General features: G+C 42.8%; 1 protein-coding gene across 1 annotated transcript in view; it reads right to left on the minus strand.

The window, feature by feature from the left end:
* Positions 1-1741: 1741 nt before the first annotated feature.
* The window catches only part of meox2a (mesenchyme homeobox 2a), a 63960-nt gene continuing 47509 nt past the window's right edge, over positions 1742-18192 (minus strand). The window contains exon 3 of the mRNA XM_041185174.1: positions 1742-4237. Coding sequence (XP_041041108.1) covers positions 4013-4237 — 225 coding nt within the window. The 3' untranslated portion in view covers positions 1742-4012. The remainder of the gene's footprint in view (positions 4238-18192) is intronic.

Consider the following 18192-nt stretch of genomic DNA (forward strand, 5'->3'; position numbering starts at 1 on the left):
TTATTATGGCGATGAATACGTTCCACAAATTGATTTTTTTTCTCTATCAGTAAGAAGGAGGGAGATCCCAGCAAAATCCTACAGAGCTCTCAGATTGCAAAAGATCACTACCCATTAGTGTGAATTTACTGCTACAGGTGCCCAATTTAAGCCTGCACCTATCCAGATTTGTTGATCATGAGCATTAATTACAATGCATGTCAATTACCAATGTTGCACTGGTAGAAGACTTAAATTGGGAGAAACTTAAATGACACCATGTTAGTTAATACATAATTTACTGGTATTCTGGATGCAGCTTTCACAATGTAACAAGCTGACTGCACAGATCATAACTTCTGTTTCCATTTTTATGTGTTTGTATTTGGATTGCAGCTGTTAACGGTTCCTCTAGATACATCCTTTATTTCCTTACTTGCCTCATTGCCACCCCCACTTTTGCTTTGCACCATCATCTTTTGCCATTTAACCTCCCCCGTCTTCCACCCTATCACCAACATTCCTTTTTGATCCTTTTCTCCTCCACCCGTTCCCCTGCCTTTCACTTTCTTTAAATCTGGTACATCTCTAACTTTTCCAGTTCTGATGAAAAGTCACCAACCTAAAACATTAACTTTGATTCTCTCTCCACAGATGCTGTCAGACCTGACGAGTATTTCCAGCATTTTCTGTTTTCACTTCAGATTTCCAACATTTTTAGTATCTTGCTCTTTGTATGGAGTCTCTGATGCTCGTGTCAGAGTGCTAGAGCAAGCGTAGGGCTGAGGCGTCCAAATTTTTTATGGAAGATGTCCATCCTTCACTTTTCTGAAAGGTAGATGGGCAAATAGTACTAAATTATATAAAGCAGATAAGACATGATGCATTGTTTCCATGCTGTTCTCTTTATATTTTTCTCAAAAGCCAGCAAAATTGAGGCAGTGAAATCCAATTTATGTGGTCCTGTAAGTATCTAGACTTGCCCAAAATAAATCAAAATCAGTTGTGATTCTTTTTTGGGGAAAAAGCCCACATTAGAATTCTTAAAATAACATGTTCCCTGGTGATTATGATTTCAATGTGAATTGATTAGGGGCATATTTCAAAATTGTTTTAAAATCTTTTCATTAAACAATTGCAAGAAATAGTATTTCTTTTACAAGACACAGCAAAAAATTAAGAGACATCATGTGCAAGCTTTGTATGAAGGCAAAAGCAATTGGGGCATTATAAACAATACGCTGCCAAAGGTTTGGCTGTATCATTGTTCTGCTGCACCATCAGGAAGCCAGCTTGGCCTAAATAGCCAAGTGGTTATGATACTGGGTTTGTAACCCCAAGATCAAAGGTTCAAATCTCACAATGGCAAACTATGAAACAATGTAACCTCATCAGGAAGCCATATGTTTCTCAGGTGATTACTGTCAAGCTTGAAGTTCATTAAGCCAATTGTATAATTATCATTCAGGGCTGGTAATTAATTGAACTGATTTGCTTTGATGCCATCAAGAGCTGTTACTTCAGAAACCATTTGAAATTTACCATTAGCTCTTAGTTTAGGAATTGTTATATAAGCAGAATTATCCAAGAGACAGAACAAGGAGTTTCAGTATTATTTGCTGAAAGGGACAACATCTTATGAACAAGTCCTTGACAACCCTTTTTTCATTTCTTCACTAACACATTATTGCCATAGTGTACATTGTGTTGAAAACTGTAATTACGTCACTTGCATATGATATCAGCATGCCAAACTCTTTTATTTTTTGAAGACAATCCCATTTATTACATTCCTGCAATTCTTACACAGAAGCTTTGAACATCAAACCAGATATGTTTTTTATACCAACGATGTTTTCATCCTTTCTCTGGTCATTTGTTATTTTAAATATCACAGTTGCTGAGGCAAAATCTTTTCCTGGGATTGCATATCCAGATTTATGAAAGCATATTTCTATCACTGTCAAATGTTCTATTTTAGAAGACTAATGTGCAGCACTACTGCAATGCTGAACTCACTGTGAATCAGACTTTCTCAGAATTAACACATAATCATTTACTCAGAACATTGAGTCATATTTACCAAGTAATTCATGAAACTCTAAGTTTAAAACATTATTTACAACTATTTATATATTTTGATTGATGTATGAAGCACATTGGTACTACAGAAAATATGATAATATATATTGTGTATGAAATTTTCCTGCAATCCATTGCAAGTTATTCACCTGTTAACCTGTGAAGGAATGCATAACCACATTAGGAACACACTCAAAATGTCAATTTGACGATTTTTACCAAAATATCATACACAGTAAATATAATAAAACATACCAGCAGGAGTGAGGTAAAAGCTGTAACCTAATCTCTGAATCAGACAGCATTTGTAAACCTTTCTGGTCTTACTTTTACTACTTATACATAATATAGGAATGAAAACATTCAGCCATCTAGTCCACCCTGTCATTAAGCATTACATACAAAACCCACAACCCAGTTGTAACTCAACCCTATTCTGGCATCAAGCTCATATCTCTCTACTTCCTGGTAGATCAGGAATTATATCCTCAATTTTCAATTGAGGTACAACCTTGTATTTCACTCCTGAGTACCCATTATACTACATTAAATACCATAGAGAAGACATTGATTGAAATTTGGTTGGGTTAGATGTGCACATTATTCAACAGTTTATTACATCTCAATAAAATATGTACGATCTACTTAATAAATCTATCATTTGTATTGAAAGTTCTTCCCAAACAGAAATATTAAGCATGAGAGGGCCAAAAAGAATTCCAGGATGCTATTAGACATTCATGTTTTACATCACCTAACCTTGACATGGATTAAACATCAGTGCAAAAAATTGCATTATCAACATTTTACATTTTAGAAGTACTCTAAAAAACTTCTCAAATGTTGGACAATGCCAATAGGTTATTTTGATAACACTAGATGAAACTGTTTTTATCGTCACTTGGCTAAGACTGATAACTAATTAGTTAAACTAATGGTCTTTATTGATCAATATCAAATTTCCAATTACACTTTGTTTTTCATTACGTGTGTTTGACTGTTATTAATAACTGAAGTAAAAATAATTTGACAAAAACAGAATGGAAACAGGACTTTCTGTTTGATCTTTGAATAAGAACAATGAAAAAGGAAACAATATTTGAACCTTGGGCTGCACTGAACATTTCAATTTTTATTTAACATTCTGCTAATAACTAGTTACATATTATTTTCATTTACTTGATAGAATTTGATAAAATTTAGCCTTGGAAATAATATTAATATTTCCAACACAGTTGACTTTTGATTGATATCTCTGATATGTATGAAATGACTACTGACAGGGCAACAAATTAAGCCTTTATTATTACTGCATGACTTTGGTATCATTCACTAGAGTAGCAGTATATCAAAGTTTCAAGCTTTTGTTGATCTGGCCAAATATTTACTAACTTCAGCAGGTTTTAAAATACATGACATGGCAATCCTATAAATATCAATGCCTTGTGTGTTGCTGCTGTCTAACAAGTTATTTTTCTATTTGAATAAGTATTGCACCGATGTTTAAGAATACTGGTGAAGGTGACTGCATTTTCTAGCTGTCTCTTTCAAAGCACTATTTTTAAATTTCAATTACATTGAATTGCTACATTTCCTATTACTGGGTGAAGATTTCTTCTGTGGCAAGATTGAATTATTTGTAAATGTGTTTATTATTTTGCTTCACTGATTACATAGAAGAAACCTTCCCTATTGTTCTCTCTTGAATTTCTGATAATATTTCTTTTGCTTTTTTGCATTAATTCCTGTTCTTATTTACAGTGGAAGTCAAGGCATAAACTTGCAAACTGTCTGATTGTCATATGCAAATATGGAATGTTCAGAGGCTCTGATGTTTGCACTATGTCCACAAGGAGTCATTCACACAGAGGCTGTAAGACAATGTTGTTTGCATTCTCCTCATGCCATTTCTTTCCTGAGAATCTGTCAAGGTGTTTTCTTTCTTTGTACATCACAAGTGGCCGAGTTCAGTGCTATGATCACTGTCTTGGCTTTCATCATTTGATAGAATGTCTCCAGCATGATGAGCTCCTGACGTGGAGATGCCAGAGAGCTCAGAGGGCAGTAATGTCCCTTTCTTCACATTAACCAGTTCTTTTTCCCTTGCGACAGCTCCTTGTTGGCCTCCTTTAACACGTTTCCATTTCATCCTCCGGTTCTGGAACCATACCTTGACCTAAAATAATTAAGAGCTGATTATCATGTGAAGGAATTTATCAATTGTGCCTATATATTACAATGGTGACAAGTAAATGTAGCATCATCTTAATGATGACCTTTTTATAGTTCTGAATTAACACAGTGACATTGAGGTTCATTAATATCAGATGTCAAAATGCCAAAAAATAACTCATGCTCTTCTTGCTTTTCTCTGTCTCCCAAACAAAAACATCACAGTTTGCCAAGCATTTCCATGAAGATAGTGTTCATTTAAAGCTGAACAGGTACAGGTTATTGTTTATTAACAAATAAGGCAGATTGTGTGGTGTTCATTCATTCATGTGTGCTCATTGTCTGCTGATGTTCCATTTTGAGCTGCTTTCCTAGGCAGTTTTTGTCAGGGATGGTTTGAGTGCCTTCCACTCTCAGGGGCAGAGTGAAGATACATGTCACAGCTCTACCTTGACTGGGATGGTAACCGAACCCCCATGCTGTTGATGTTATTCTGGACCAGGTGCTAACTGTATAGCAACTCAGCTAACCAGCAGCCCCCCACCACTACCCCGCCCCCCCCAACTGTGTGGTGTATAGGGTTAGAAATTGGCATTTCACCTTTTAGACCTGTGTTCAAACCAAGCCCAGGTGGATCAGAATGAAAGTGTCCAGTGCAAATAACCCACAAGGAGGCAGCTTATGTAGGCTCAGCCCAGTATTTTCCTGAGGTTGGGACTGTGTCATATTGTTGGAGCAGAATAGTATCATCTAATGATGTTATACCAAGTGGAGAATCTTTAATACTGACACTGGGTGACAAAATTGGAAAATATTCCAAACCTAATCTAAATCAACTTGATTAGAAAAATTACACTTAAATTCTGAAACAAAAAACAAAAATAACAAAGCTACAAAACAAAGCAGACAAGTTATGCTAAACCTTTATAAATGACTAGTTAAACTTCACTCTGAAGAAATATTGGACTGTTTCTTTTTCCACAGACACTGCCAGACCTGCTAGGTATTTCCAGTACTTTCTGTTTTTATTTATATTGGAGAAGCTGGGTTGTTCTTCTTCGTGCAGAGAAGGCTAAGGGGAACTTTAACAGGGGTGTCCCAGGTGGATCAGTAATTGGAGGAAACAAATTTAAGGTAATTTTCAAAAGAAGCAGAGGAGAGATAACGAGAATTTATTTTATGCAGCAAATTGTTAAGATCTTGAATGCACAGCTTGAAAAGGAGGTAGAAGAAGACTAAATAATAAATGTCAAGATGAAATTAGATGTAAGCTTGAAAAGGAAACATTTTCGGGGCTATGGGGAAAGAGCGGAAGACTAGTACTAGTTAACTACCTCTTCCAAAGAGCCAGAAAAGCATGATGGGCTAAATGGCCTCCTTCTGTGCTGTAAGATCCTATGATTCTTTGAACAATGAGATATAAGTGAGGAAACTTATATTCATGTAGTAATTATTTGCAGGTAATTTTCCGTCTCAGAGAAACATTCCACCAGTGTCAAAATGCCTGTTCTCTATAATCAGTGGTACCAGTCTCAGCAACATAATATTATGCCGACTGTTAACAAGTGTCTACACAGAGAAACACATGAACAAGTAAAAGCTAGCTCTTTAATATGTCTGTAGTGTTTGCCTTCAAAACTAAGAAAAGGAAGGGCCCCTTACATTAAAGGGACTCTAAGTTAAAGAAATTTTAATGAAGCTGCTGCTTACTGCAATGTATTTCCTTTTTGTATATTCTTGGTATTTCTTGGACTTTCTTTCTCAGATAAATATGATCCACTTAGATACTAATAGAAATGTTTTGTTAGGAAATCCTGAAGGATTACATGAGCTAACAAAGTGTAGCTGTCGGGTATTTCTGGACTGCAAGCCAGGAATTCCTGATGTAAAATAAACTGCCTGCTCGGCATTATCCAACATGGCACTGAGCTGGACATCTGCTGTGATCATCAGTTTCAGTGACATTTTTACTGTTGTAGAGAAAGAGATATGTCGTCACGCAACTATCGGATCACTGAGATCAGTTAGCTCTGAAGAAGCTTTCATCTGAAGATACTGTGATCACTCTTCAAAAATACAGTGATTGTTCTGTTTATTTTCCTACAGTTTTTGGATAGGGCTATTGTTGCTGCCAATTAAACTAATCTAACAAGTTGAAATAATCACTTATTTCATCAGACTGTTGGATGGGGTAGAATTGTCCCTATGTATACTCACTGTAGGTGAGGTACTGACACATTAACATGCACACGAGCACACAGCCAGGCTGGAGGCAATTTCAAACCTGCCTTGCTTAGTTCTCAATCTCAGCCACAACGTACAGAGTCAATTAACATGGAAGCCAACAAAGAAAGAGGGCAAAAATAGATCAAAGAATGGGCTGCTTTTCTCTACAGTTAACTGCGATTTTTAAATTTTCTCTCCTAGCTTTAGCTGCTCTTCCTTAACAATCAATCCATGGCTAAGCCATCCTCCTCTGAGGTCTCTTCCGATGTCACTCTTGAACCACCAGCTAAGGAAGTTTGCAAAAATGGCCACAATTAGTTTTTGATGAATGCCTCTGTCCTTGTGAGGAAGTGCTGAGCTTCTGCATAGTAACTACCCTTACATTGCACAGCTAACACCTTCGTGTGGGCAGCGCAGCTGGAAGGAGTGATATGGAACAGTTTACTTTCACTGATTGGGTTTCACAAGTTTATCTTGATACAAGTAGAGAAAAATGGGCTTAGACTATAAGACATAGGAGCAGAAATTAGGCCAATCGGCCCATCGAGTCTGCTCTGCCATTTAATCATGGCTGTTAAGTTTCTCAACCCCATTCTCCCGCCTTCTCCCCGTAACCTTTGATCCCCTTACCAATCAAGAACCTATCTATCTCGGTCTTAAATACACTCAATGACCTGGCCTCCACAGCCTTCTGTGGCAATGAATTCCATAGATTCACCACTCTCTGGCTAAAGAAGTTTCTCCTCATCTCTGTTCTAAAAGGTCTTCCCTTTACTCTGAGGCTGTGCCCTCAGGTCGTAGTCTCTCCTACTAATGGAAACATCTTTCCCACGTCCACTCTATCCAGGCCTTTCAGTAGTCTGTAAGTTTCAATCAGATCCCCCCCTCATCCTTCTAAACTCCATCGAGTATAGACCCAGAGTCCTCAAACGTTCTTCTTATGTTAAGCCTTTCATTCCTGGGATCATTCTCGTGAACCTCCTCTGGACCCTCTCCAGGGCCAGCACATCCTTCCTGAGATACGGGGCCCAAAATTGCTCACAATATTCTAAATGTGGTCTGACCAGAGCCTTATAAAGCCTCAGCAGCACGTCCCTGCTTTTATATTCTAGTCCTCTCGAAATAAGTGCCAACATTGCATTTGCCTTCCTAACTACCGACTCAATCTGCAAGTTAACCTTAAGAGAATCCTGGACTAGGACTCACAGGTCCCTTTGCACTCCAGATTTCTGAATTCTCTCCCGATTTAGAAAATAGTCCATGCCTCTATTCTTCCTACCAAAGTGCAGGACCTCACACTTCCCCACGTTGTATTCCATCTGCCACTTTGCCCATTCTCCTAACCTGTCCAAATCCTTCTGCAGCCTTCCCGCCTCCTCAATACTACCTGTCCCTCCACCTATCTTTGTATCATCTGCAAATTTAGCCAGGATGCCCTCAGTTCCTTCATCTAGATCATTAATGTATAAAGTGAAAAGTTGTGGTCCCAACATTGACCCCTGCGGAACTCCACTAATCACTAGCCGCCATCCTGAGAAGGACCCCTTATCCCCACTCTCTGCCTCCTGCCAGACAGCCAATCTTCTATCCATGCTAGTACCTTGCCTCTAACACCATGGGCTCTTATCTTACTGAGCAACCTCCTGTGCGGCACCTTGTCAAAGGCCTTCTGGAAGTCCAAGTAGATAACATCCATTGGCTCTCCTTTGTCTAACCTACTCGTTACCTCCTCAAAGAATTCTAACAGATTTGTCAGGTATGACCTCCCCTTGATGAAACCATGCTGACTTTGCCTGATTTTACCATGCACTTCCAAGTATTCTGAAATCTCATCCTTAATAATGGACTCTAAAATTTTACCAATGACCGACTTCAGGCTAAGCGGCCTGTAATTTCCCATCTGTTGCCTCAGTCCCTTCTTAAACGGGGCGTTACATTAGCAATTTTCCAGTTCTCTGGGACCCACCTGACTCCAGTGATTCCTGAAAGATCGCCATTAACGCCTCCACTATCTCTTCAGCTATCTCCTTCAGAACTCTGGTGTGTAATCCATCTGGTCCAGGTGATTTATCCACCTTCAGACCTTTCAGTTTTCCTAGCACCTTCTCCATGGTAACGGCCACCATTCTCACCTCTGCTCCCCGACTCTCTTGAACTTTGGGGACGTCACTCGTGTCTTCCACTGTGAAGACTGACGCAAAGTACCTGTTCAGTTCCTCCGCCATTTGTTTGTTCCCCACTACTACTTCTCCAGCATCATTTTCCAGCGGCCCAATGTCCACATTTGCTTCTTTCTTACCCTTTATATATCTAAAAAAAACTCTTGCAATCTTCTTTTATATTACTGGCTAGTTTACCCTCATATTTAATCTTCTCCCTCCTTATTTCTTTTTTAGTTGTCCTCTGTTGGTCTTTGTAGGCTTCCCAATCCCCTGATTTCTCACTGCTCTTCGCCACATTGTATGCTTTCTCTTTAGCTTTTATGCTGTCCCTGACTTCCCTTGTCAGCCATGGTTGCCTCATCTTCCCTTTAGTATGCTTCTTCTTCCTAGGGATGAATTTTTGCTTTGTCTCCCAAATTACTCCCAGAAACTCCTGCCATTGCTGTTCCACTGTCTTTCCTGCTAGGCTCATCTCCCAGTCAAATCTGGCCAGCTCCTCCCTCATGTCTCTGTAGTTGCCTTTATTCAACTGTAATACCACTACATCTGATTCCAGCTTTTTCCTCTCAAATTGCAGCATAAATTCTATCATATAATGGTCACTTCCTCCTAAGGGTTCCTTCACCTTAAGCTCCCTTATCAAATCTGCCTCATTACACATCACTAAATCTAGAATTGCCTGTTCCCTAGTGGGCTCCACCACAAGCTGCTCCAAAAAGCCATCTCGTAGACATTCCACAAATTGCTTTTCTTGGGATCCACTACCAACCTGATTTTCCCAGTCTACCTGCATATTGAAATCCCCCATGATCACTGTAACCTTGCCTTTCTTACACACCTTTTCTATCTCCTGGTGTATCTTGTGCCCCACATCCTGACTACTGTTTGGAGGCCAGTACATAACTCCCATTATGGTTTTTTTACCTTTGCGGTTCCTCAACTCTACCTGCACAGATTCTACATCATCTGACCCTACATCATTTCTTGCTATCAATTTAATTTCATTTCTTACTAACAAAGCAACCCCACCCTCTGCCAACCTGCCTATCTTTTCAATAGGATGTATATCCTTGGATATTTAGTTCCCAGTCCTGATCCCCTTGCAGCCATGTCTCTGTAATGCCCACCACATCATACCTGCCAATTTCAATCTGCGCCACAAGCTCATTTACCTTATTTCGTATACTGCATGCATTCAGATACAACACCTTCAGTCCTGTATTTCCTGTCCCCTTTCTCATTATTATCCCTTTATCTGATGTGCTTGAAGTTAGATTCCTAGCCCTTTCCAAACACTCTGTCCTATTTTGTGTTTTGGAGACTTTAATAGCCTCTCCTGGGCTCTCCTCTCTCTTCAATTTTTTCATAATTTTCCATGAAGTTGAATCCACCCCCCACCCCCACCTCCAACACATGCTAACCTGCTGCTTTGTTTCTCATTAGTCATACTTCTTGGAGTTTTACCCTTCCCTCCCCCCCCACCCCCCACTTTCTAGTTTAAAGTCCTATTGACCACTCTATTTACCCTTTTTGCTAGAACATTGGTCCCAGATCGGTTCAGGTGGAGACCGTCCCAATGATACAGATCCCTCCTGTTCCAATACTGATGCCAGTGCCCCACAAAATGGAACCCCTCTTTCCCGCACCACTCCTTTAGCCACGTGTTTACTTCCCATATTCTCACGTCCCTATGCCAATTTGCACGTGGCTTGGGTAGTAATCCGGAGATTATAACCCTTGAGGACCTGTTCTTTAATTTAGTTCCTAGTTCCTGATAATCCCCAAACAGGTCCTCTTTCCTAGTCTTACCTATGTTATTTATCCCAACGTGGACCACAACAACTGGATCCTCCCCCTCCCTCTCCAATATCCTTTCAAGCTGGTCAGAGATGTCCCTCACCCTGGCACAAGGCAGGCAACATACCAAGCGGGACTCTTCAGCCTGCTTACAAAGGAAGCTATCAATTCCCCTAATTATAGAATCCCCTACAACTAGCACTTGTCTTTTTGCTCCCCACTCTTGAATGGCCTCCTGTGCCACGATGCCGTGGTCAGCTGGCTCATCCTCCCTACAGCCCTCTTCCTCATCCACACAGGGAGCAAGTACCTCGTACCTGTTGTACAAGGTCACGAGCTGAGGTTCCTCTGTTCCTGAACACAGGATTCCTCTACCTGCCTCACTTGCAGTCACACTCTGCTGACCCTGACCACTGACTGGACTTGAGGTACTTAATCTACTGGGTGTGACCGCCTCCTGATACAAAGCATCCAGGTAACTCTACCCCTCCCGGATATGCCGCAGCGTCCGGAGCTCGGACTCCAGCTCATCAATTCTGAGCCGGAGTCCCTCCAGCAACCAACACTTGCTGCAGATGTGGTCACTGCGGCTCGCAATGGGATCTGCCAGCTCCCACATCATACAGCTACAGCAAATCATCTGCCCAGCCACCTCTACTTAGATAAATAATTTATTAATTAGCTTTGCAGTGTTTTTTTTTCAAATTTGGTGCAGATTTCCTACCAACCAATCAGGTCACAACTTTCCTGTGATGTCACTTTTTCAGTTTTGGCTTCAGTTACTTTGTGCCCCAAGGTCACCGCTCTGGTGCTCCTCCCTCCAAGTTTGCTCCCTAGAGACAAGGCCGCGAATCCCTGAGGTAAGCTAGATTTATACTCATCGCTCCGGTGCTCCTCCCTGGAGAAAAGGCTGCGAATCCCCGAGGTAAGCTAGATTTATACTCACCGCTCCAGTGCTCCTCCCTCCAATTCTACTCCCAGGATTACTCACCAATCAGCTGTTTTTTCTTTAAAATTCACTTTCAGAAGAGTGTCCCTCGCAGGTCTGGTGCACTTCTGAAGGCACTGCCTCTTCCTTTTTTTTTTAGGTTTGAGGAGGAGGGAGGGATGGAAACACTACAGCAATGTTTGATTTTGATCTAATAGCCATTATGAGACGTGGTTGCATAGTGCCAAGGTTGGGATCTAAATATTCCAGAGTACTTGACAGTTTGAAAAGACAGACAAATCAAAAAAGGGGAGAGGGTAGCCCTAATAATAAAGAATGACATTGGCAGTACTGAGGAAGGATATTGGCTCAGAAGAGCATGAAGTAGATTTAGCATGTGTCGAGATAAGAAATAATAAGGGGCAGAAAACACTGATGGGACTAATTTATAGGTGCCCTGACAGTAGCTATATTCTTGGACATGATATTAATCAAGAAATAAAAGGAGTTTGTAACAAAGGTAATTCAGTAAATATGGGGGACTTTAATCTTCATATAGACCAGACAATTCAAAATGGTGGAAGTAGTTTGGAGGACGAGCTCATGAACTGCATGTGAGATGGTTACCTAAAACAATATGTCACGGAAATGTCCAGGGAAGAGATTATTTTAGATCTTGCCTTGTGTAATGAGACAGGGTTAATTAGTAATCACATAGTAAGGGATCCTGTGGGGGAGAGTGATCATAATGACCTGAATTTTCCTGCTGGTGCGGGGTGGGTGTTGAGGGGAGGGCGGAGCAGGCGCAGGTGGCTCTGGACCCTATCGCCGCCCAGCGTATTTCCCGACTCCCGAGGATAGCGGGAGTGGGTGGACGGTGGCGGGTGTCCACAGGCCATCGGGTTCAATGGTGACTCAGCAGCCTGTTTAAATGAAGGCCTGACAGCCTTTTCTTGGCTGCTCATAATGTCAAATGCAAGGCCACAGCAGAGGGCTTCTGGTGAGCAGGCCAGTCCGGAAGCTAGGCCAGCGGGACAGCCAGGCTGGAGGATAGGGCGCGGGCGGTTGACTGCCTTGCTGCCCTCCTCGAGGAGGTGGCAGCACGCCAGGAGGTGCTGGTGCCCCAGGATGGGAGGAGGAGGCCCCCCCACATGAAGAAATGTGCTTGGGAGGAGGTGGCGGAGGTGGTGAGCTCCCACGATGTGGTACGGCGCACCTGGATCCAGTGTCACAAGCGCTTCAACAAATTGTTGCGCTCTGGCAGAGTGAGGACAATGTTGGCATTGGGCATTTAACCCAGTAGGATGGCACTTCCCCCCCCCCCCCCCCCACCCCCCACTCCACTGCCTGCTACCTGAAACCTGCAGGTCCAGAAAAGATTACGCACTGCAGGGTGCTGACCTGAAGGTTAAGAGTCCAGAAAAAGCAGCTGGCATCGGCTCTGAAGTATTGTAGATCACACAGACAAGTTTGTCAAACTTTCAAAAATAAATACTTGACTATGCACATTCACCACCCAACTGAGCCCTCTTATCCCGCCCATGGATGAGGTTGATACAAATGTGTCCTACCCGCCTGCTCGTTGCGCCCGTGCGCCGACCCAAAGATTGTACGGGTGTCCACAAATTGACATCGATTGAACACTTAAGAGCCTTAAGTGGCCCGTTAATTAATGCTGGGCGCCTGCCCGACCTCACCGCATGCCATTTTACACATGGATGTGCCCCGCACGACAACGGAAAAATTCTGCCCAATATGATAGAATTTGCAGTTTAAGTGTGACATACTTAAGTCCAAAAGTAGCATATCAAACTTTAATAAAGCCAATTACATAGTTAAGAGGGGCAAGTTGGCCAAGGTAGAGTGGGAAATTAGCTCAAAAGGTATGATGGTAGAGGAGTAATTACAAACATTTAAAGAAATATTTCATGATTCTCCATGAATATACAATTAATATATTGAGAAATAAAAACCCCATGGGAAAAGTGATTAAAAATAAAGGGTTAAGGATGGTAGTAGATTAAAAGAAAAGGTTTATAAGGAGATAAGTTCAGTTTGTTCGGATATGGGGACTATGATTTATAATTAGCCCACACCCAATCCTGTTGAGACAGAAAGCACATAAACTTTGTGCTGCTTCCTCACTTCAATAAATGTAGCATTCAGCCAATTTCAGCCCTCATCAACAGAGGGCTCAGCAGCATGCAGGGAGAGCATCTGCTTCAACTAGCCTTCATGTCTTAAAGGTAGCCTGCCTCTCTTAAAGGGAGCTACATTTATTATAAGGAAGTTGTTGCTGACTCTCTTTGTAAGGATTGGTTATTAGAAGAACCATTCAAAATGGAGCAGCAGCCAAGAGAGAGGGGCAACTAGAATTTCCCATCCTGCACTGGAAGTTTTTTTGCATGAGGTCAAAAGGAGGAGAAAAGCAAAGTTTCCAGAGTGGCCTGGAGACCCACAATGTACACCCTGAGAAGGGAATGGGAGCAAATGGTCAGGGAGGTCAATTTCCGAGTCTCACCCCGAGGAACTGCAATGCCGCAAGAAGTTCAATGACCTCACATGGGTAGTCAAGGGCAGTGTATGATTCTTCAAAGAGATCTCCTACCCACTGCACCATCAATCACTCATGTTGCTCAAGGCACCACAAGCCCATCACTCACCCATCGGCAATCTCTAACAATCAGGACTCAGGACTAACTTTGAGCTTTTCCACTTTACCATCACACACTTCCCAATGTTGCCAGCCTCACTCTGACCTCTTACTGCTCTACATACCTCCAGCTATTCAGCCATGGTAGAGACATCACCCAAACACACTCACTGATGTCCTTCATTTTCTCTTGCAGGAAGAGGTGACACATAACAGGAGAACAGGAGGGGGACAGGTGCCTCCCTTAACTGAGACCTCTGGAGGAGACAGCGTTCCTCACCATGGGGCCAGCAGTGGCTGAGGTTGTTGTATCCAGTGTTGCCAACAACCTCCAGGAGAACAGTATGCCAGTTTTCAAGTATCACCACCTCCTCATCCTGCTATCTGGCATGACGGTGTGACCATCTTGCTTGCCAACCCACCCACCTTCCGCCATTCCTGGGGTGAAGGAAACCCAGATGCTTCCCTCATGCTTCCTTCACCCCATGAGATGGTCCCCAAATGCCCAGTAGCAAGGGCTACACCCATATGGCAGTGAGGTTGTGAAGGATGCAGCAGATCACCACAAACTTGGACACAGACCCTGGTAAGTACCAAAGTGCTGCCCTGAGTGGTCCAGACATTGGAACTGTTGCTTAAGGATGTCGATGATCTGCTCCATGAGGTTCCTTTTGGCTGCAGGACTCTTACTATAGGTGCATTGTCCTTGTGTGGCCAGGAGGAGGAGGGGAGTCACAAGTTAGATGTACAAAGGTTATACCTTGTCTCCAGACAGCTAGCATCTGGTTTGTGGTGATGGCTGTCAGGGCAAATACCGTACAGTCACTCAGCATACAATCATCACTTGATGTTAGCTGGCAATGAAAAATTATGATCTGCACAATGAAGACAGAAAACACTTTTACCTTGTTGGTTCTAATTCATGTCTTTCATCTCTCAGAGGTCATGCAAGTCTCCCTCAGAAGCTGATATTGGAGGAGGACAAAGACTGTTTAGAGGAGGTTGCATACTCTGATGAAGAAACATCACATGACTCATGCACACCCTCCCCCAGCTCGTATACACATAATGATGGGAATTTCAAGATAGGTAGTTGAGTTGTCACATGGCAAGACACACAGCTTAAGTGACCAGGAGCAGATGATGGACACATGGACATCAGTGGAGAGACTCTATCAGAGGGCACAGGAGATTCCATACTCAACAGCTGGACACAGATGCTGAGCCTCAGGGGTCACTGACAATGAGGACTATCCTGAACAGCAGCAGAGAATGTGTAAAGTTTTGCACACAAAAGTTTTACACACTGCACACAATTGGAGAGACTGGGGGAGTCCATCTCCTTCATGACTGCCATGATCTCTCAGGCCTTTTTGCTGATGTTTAGCTCCACAGAAGGAATGTCCAACTGCATGAAGAATCAGAGACAACAGGCAACCGGGTGCATGCTAATCATGACCAATGGCCTGCTCACACTGTCTGCCACTTTAAATACAATGGAAGGAAAGCCTCACTTCGGCCTTTCAGTGCCTCACTGAAGTGCAGCACAGTGCTCTCCAGCTCTTGGCTAGCAGGGATGTGCAGGTGGGCCATGAGAGGGAGGTTGGAGAAAGGGGAAAGTGGGGACTCTGCTCAAAGCCACTCCCAATCCCCCCTACTTGCCCCCCACTCCAGTTGCAACCATGCAAAATGGCCTTCTGATGCATAGGTGCAGCTGGACAGTCTTTGATGGTCTTCAAAGCCCAGAGGACGACAGCTAAGAGCATCTGAGCTGTCAGAGCAAGGAAACAAGCAACTTGTCTCTCGCTCTGCTGCAGCCACAGGTGTAGCACCATGTAAGAGTAAAAAGTATTTGTAATTACATTGGGTTTTTAACACCGTGTTACATTGTCAACCTTAATTTCAAAGCTTCATTTCAAAATTTCATTGTGCAACCACTTTCACTGTTGCCTGTTGCCTGCCAAGTGACCTCAGCCTTGAGGAAAATGGTGCCGTAAGTAGAAAATGAGCGATGGGTGTCAGTGAGAGGGATGGATTGTTGACTGTGGGAATGCTTTGGGTCGGAGGCTCAGTGTGCGGGACAATGGGTTTCAGCATTGATGTGCCAGATAGGCTGCACAACCACAGATCAGCTGAAGTGTGCCTGAATGAGTTGAATGCAGGCATCCCTGGTGGTGAGCCCCTGCAAGTACCCTGGCCAAATTGGGTTCCTCCTTCTCCTCATTTTGCTCCTCCTGTTGCTCTGCCTCTTCCTCCTCCTCCTCTGAAAATGCAGAGCAGTCATCACCTTCCACTTTCTGCACTTGTTGCCATCTCTGTTGTGCCACATTGTGCAAAGTACAGCAGGCCATTATCATCCTGGAAGCCTTTGCTGGTCAATACTGAAGGATGCCCCTAGTTCTGCTCAGACACTGAATCACATTTTCAGAATCTAGATGCTTTTCTCAGTGACCTATCTTGATGCTTCAATTGTACCTTACAGCTGCATCAAATGTAAAGCTCCTCACTGGTGTCTTCACCACATCCTCAGAGGGTAGCCCTTGTCTCCAAGAAACCATTGCTAACACTGCTTGGAGGTGCAAATATCTGTGTGAAATGTGACTGGCAGAGAGTAAAGGCATCATGGCAGTTTCACGGGTATCTTTCCTAATTGCTGAACAGTAATGGAATGGAATCCCTTTCAATTGACAAATGCTGCTGGTTAGCCTGAGGGCATCTTGATTGCCACATGCATGCAGTCTGTGACTACCTGGACTTCTGGGAATTCAGCCAAAGCAGCAAATCCAAGTGTCCTCTCATTCTGACTGACCTCATCCGTAGCAAAGTGGACCCAAGTGGCAGCCCTGGCAAACATGGCATCTGTCCACTGGGAGATGCACTTGTGCCCAGCAGATTATATGATTCTACAGAGGTCACCATCTTATTCCTGGAAGGACTGTGATGATTTTGACTATCACTGGCAAAACTTGCCTGCCTGGTCCACTTAGCAGGAGGTCTTCCTCCAGAAAGCTGCAAAAGTCAGGAACAACCTGTCATGAAAGTCTGAGCTTCCTGAGGCACTGGTACCCGCTCATACACAGAAAGCTGACCCTCTGCCTGGATTCTTTGTGTATCACTTCCTGCGAAAAGGAGTTCTGTGTTCATCCCTTCTGTCCTGTGGAACAGTAGGTGGCTAAGGACAAGGCAGCTGCAGTTTCCGCTGTTGCTGCTCCTCTTGTTCCTCATCAGAAGTCCAAGGTAGAGATGCAGAAGCTACTCCCATGCTGCTGAGAAGAATAACAGCTGGAACGTGAAGGACAAAGGTAAAAAAAAGACTCCAACGTAGCAAGAATGACCTCCAAAGTCACTCCAAAGCAGTGAAAGCACGATTTCAGAATAAGTCCTGTGAGCAAAGGCCCTTCACCTGGGCAAAGCAACAACTATCATTTCTCACTAGTTAAAGGCTTTCTGACCTGTTAATTGCTCAGCTCCATCAATCTTTGTTGTACTCTGGCCTAGTGAGTTTTAGATAGCCTGGGAAATCTGTGTGCTGGTAATTAAAACCAGAATCAATGGTTAATGATGCAGCCAGTTGACCTTTAGCATATCTTAACAGCAGAGTCAACTGTTCCATTTGAGTTTCCCATGCACTCATGAATGCGCTCGACTTAGATGCGGAAGTCTGTGGGTTCCTGCCCATTTCCCAACATGCCGGAATTTTTTGATGTTTTAAGTGCCCACACACGCTGACATTCACCCACCCTGGCAAGTTAAAATTCCCCACGAAGAGTCTACAAAGTGATGCTGACAAGTTAAGTGATTGGACAAGAAGGTGGCAGATGAAATCTTTTGTGGGGAAATGTGAGGATATTCACTTTGGTAGAAAGAATAGGAAAACAAAAGTTTTTTTAAATGGGTAGAGACTGTTAAATGCTGGCGTGCAAAGGGGTTTCAGGCCCTTAGACAAGAAACACAGAATGTTAGCATGCAAGTATGGTAAGCAATTAGGAAGACAAATGATATGTTGGCAGATGTGAAATAAGGAACTCTTACTTCAGTAAGGCTTTGGTGAGACCATACCTGGAGTATTGTGAACTGTTTTGGTCTCCATACCTAAGGAAGGATATACTTGCCTTAGAGGAAATGCAACCAAGGTTCACTAGGTTGATTCCTGGGATGAGAGAGCTGTCCTATGACAAGACATTGATTTGAAT

The sequence above is a fragment of the Carcharodon carcharias genome, chromosome 3, assembly GCF_017639515.1.
Source record: "Carcharodon carcharias isolate sCarCar2 chromosome 3, sCarCar2.pri, whole genome shotgun sequence".
NCBI lineage: Eukaryota > Metazoa > Chordata > Chondrichthyes > Lamniformes > Lamnidae > Carcharodon > Carcharodon carcharias.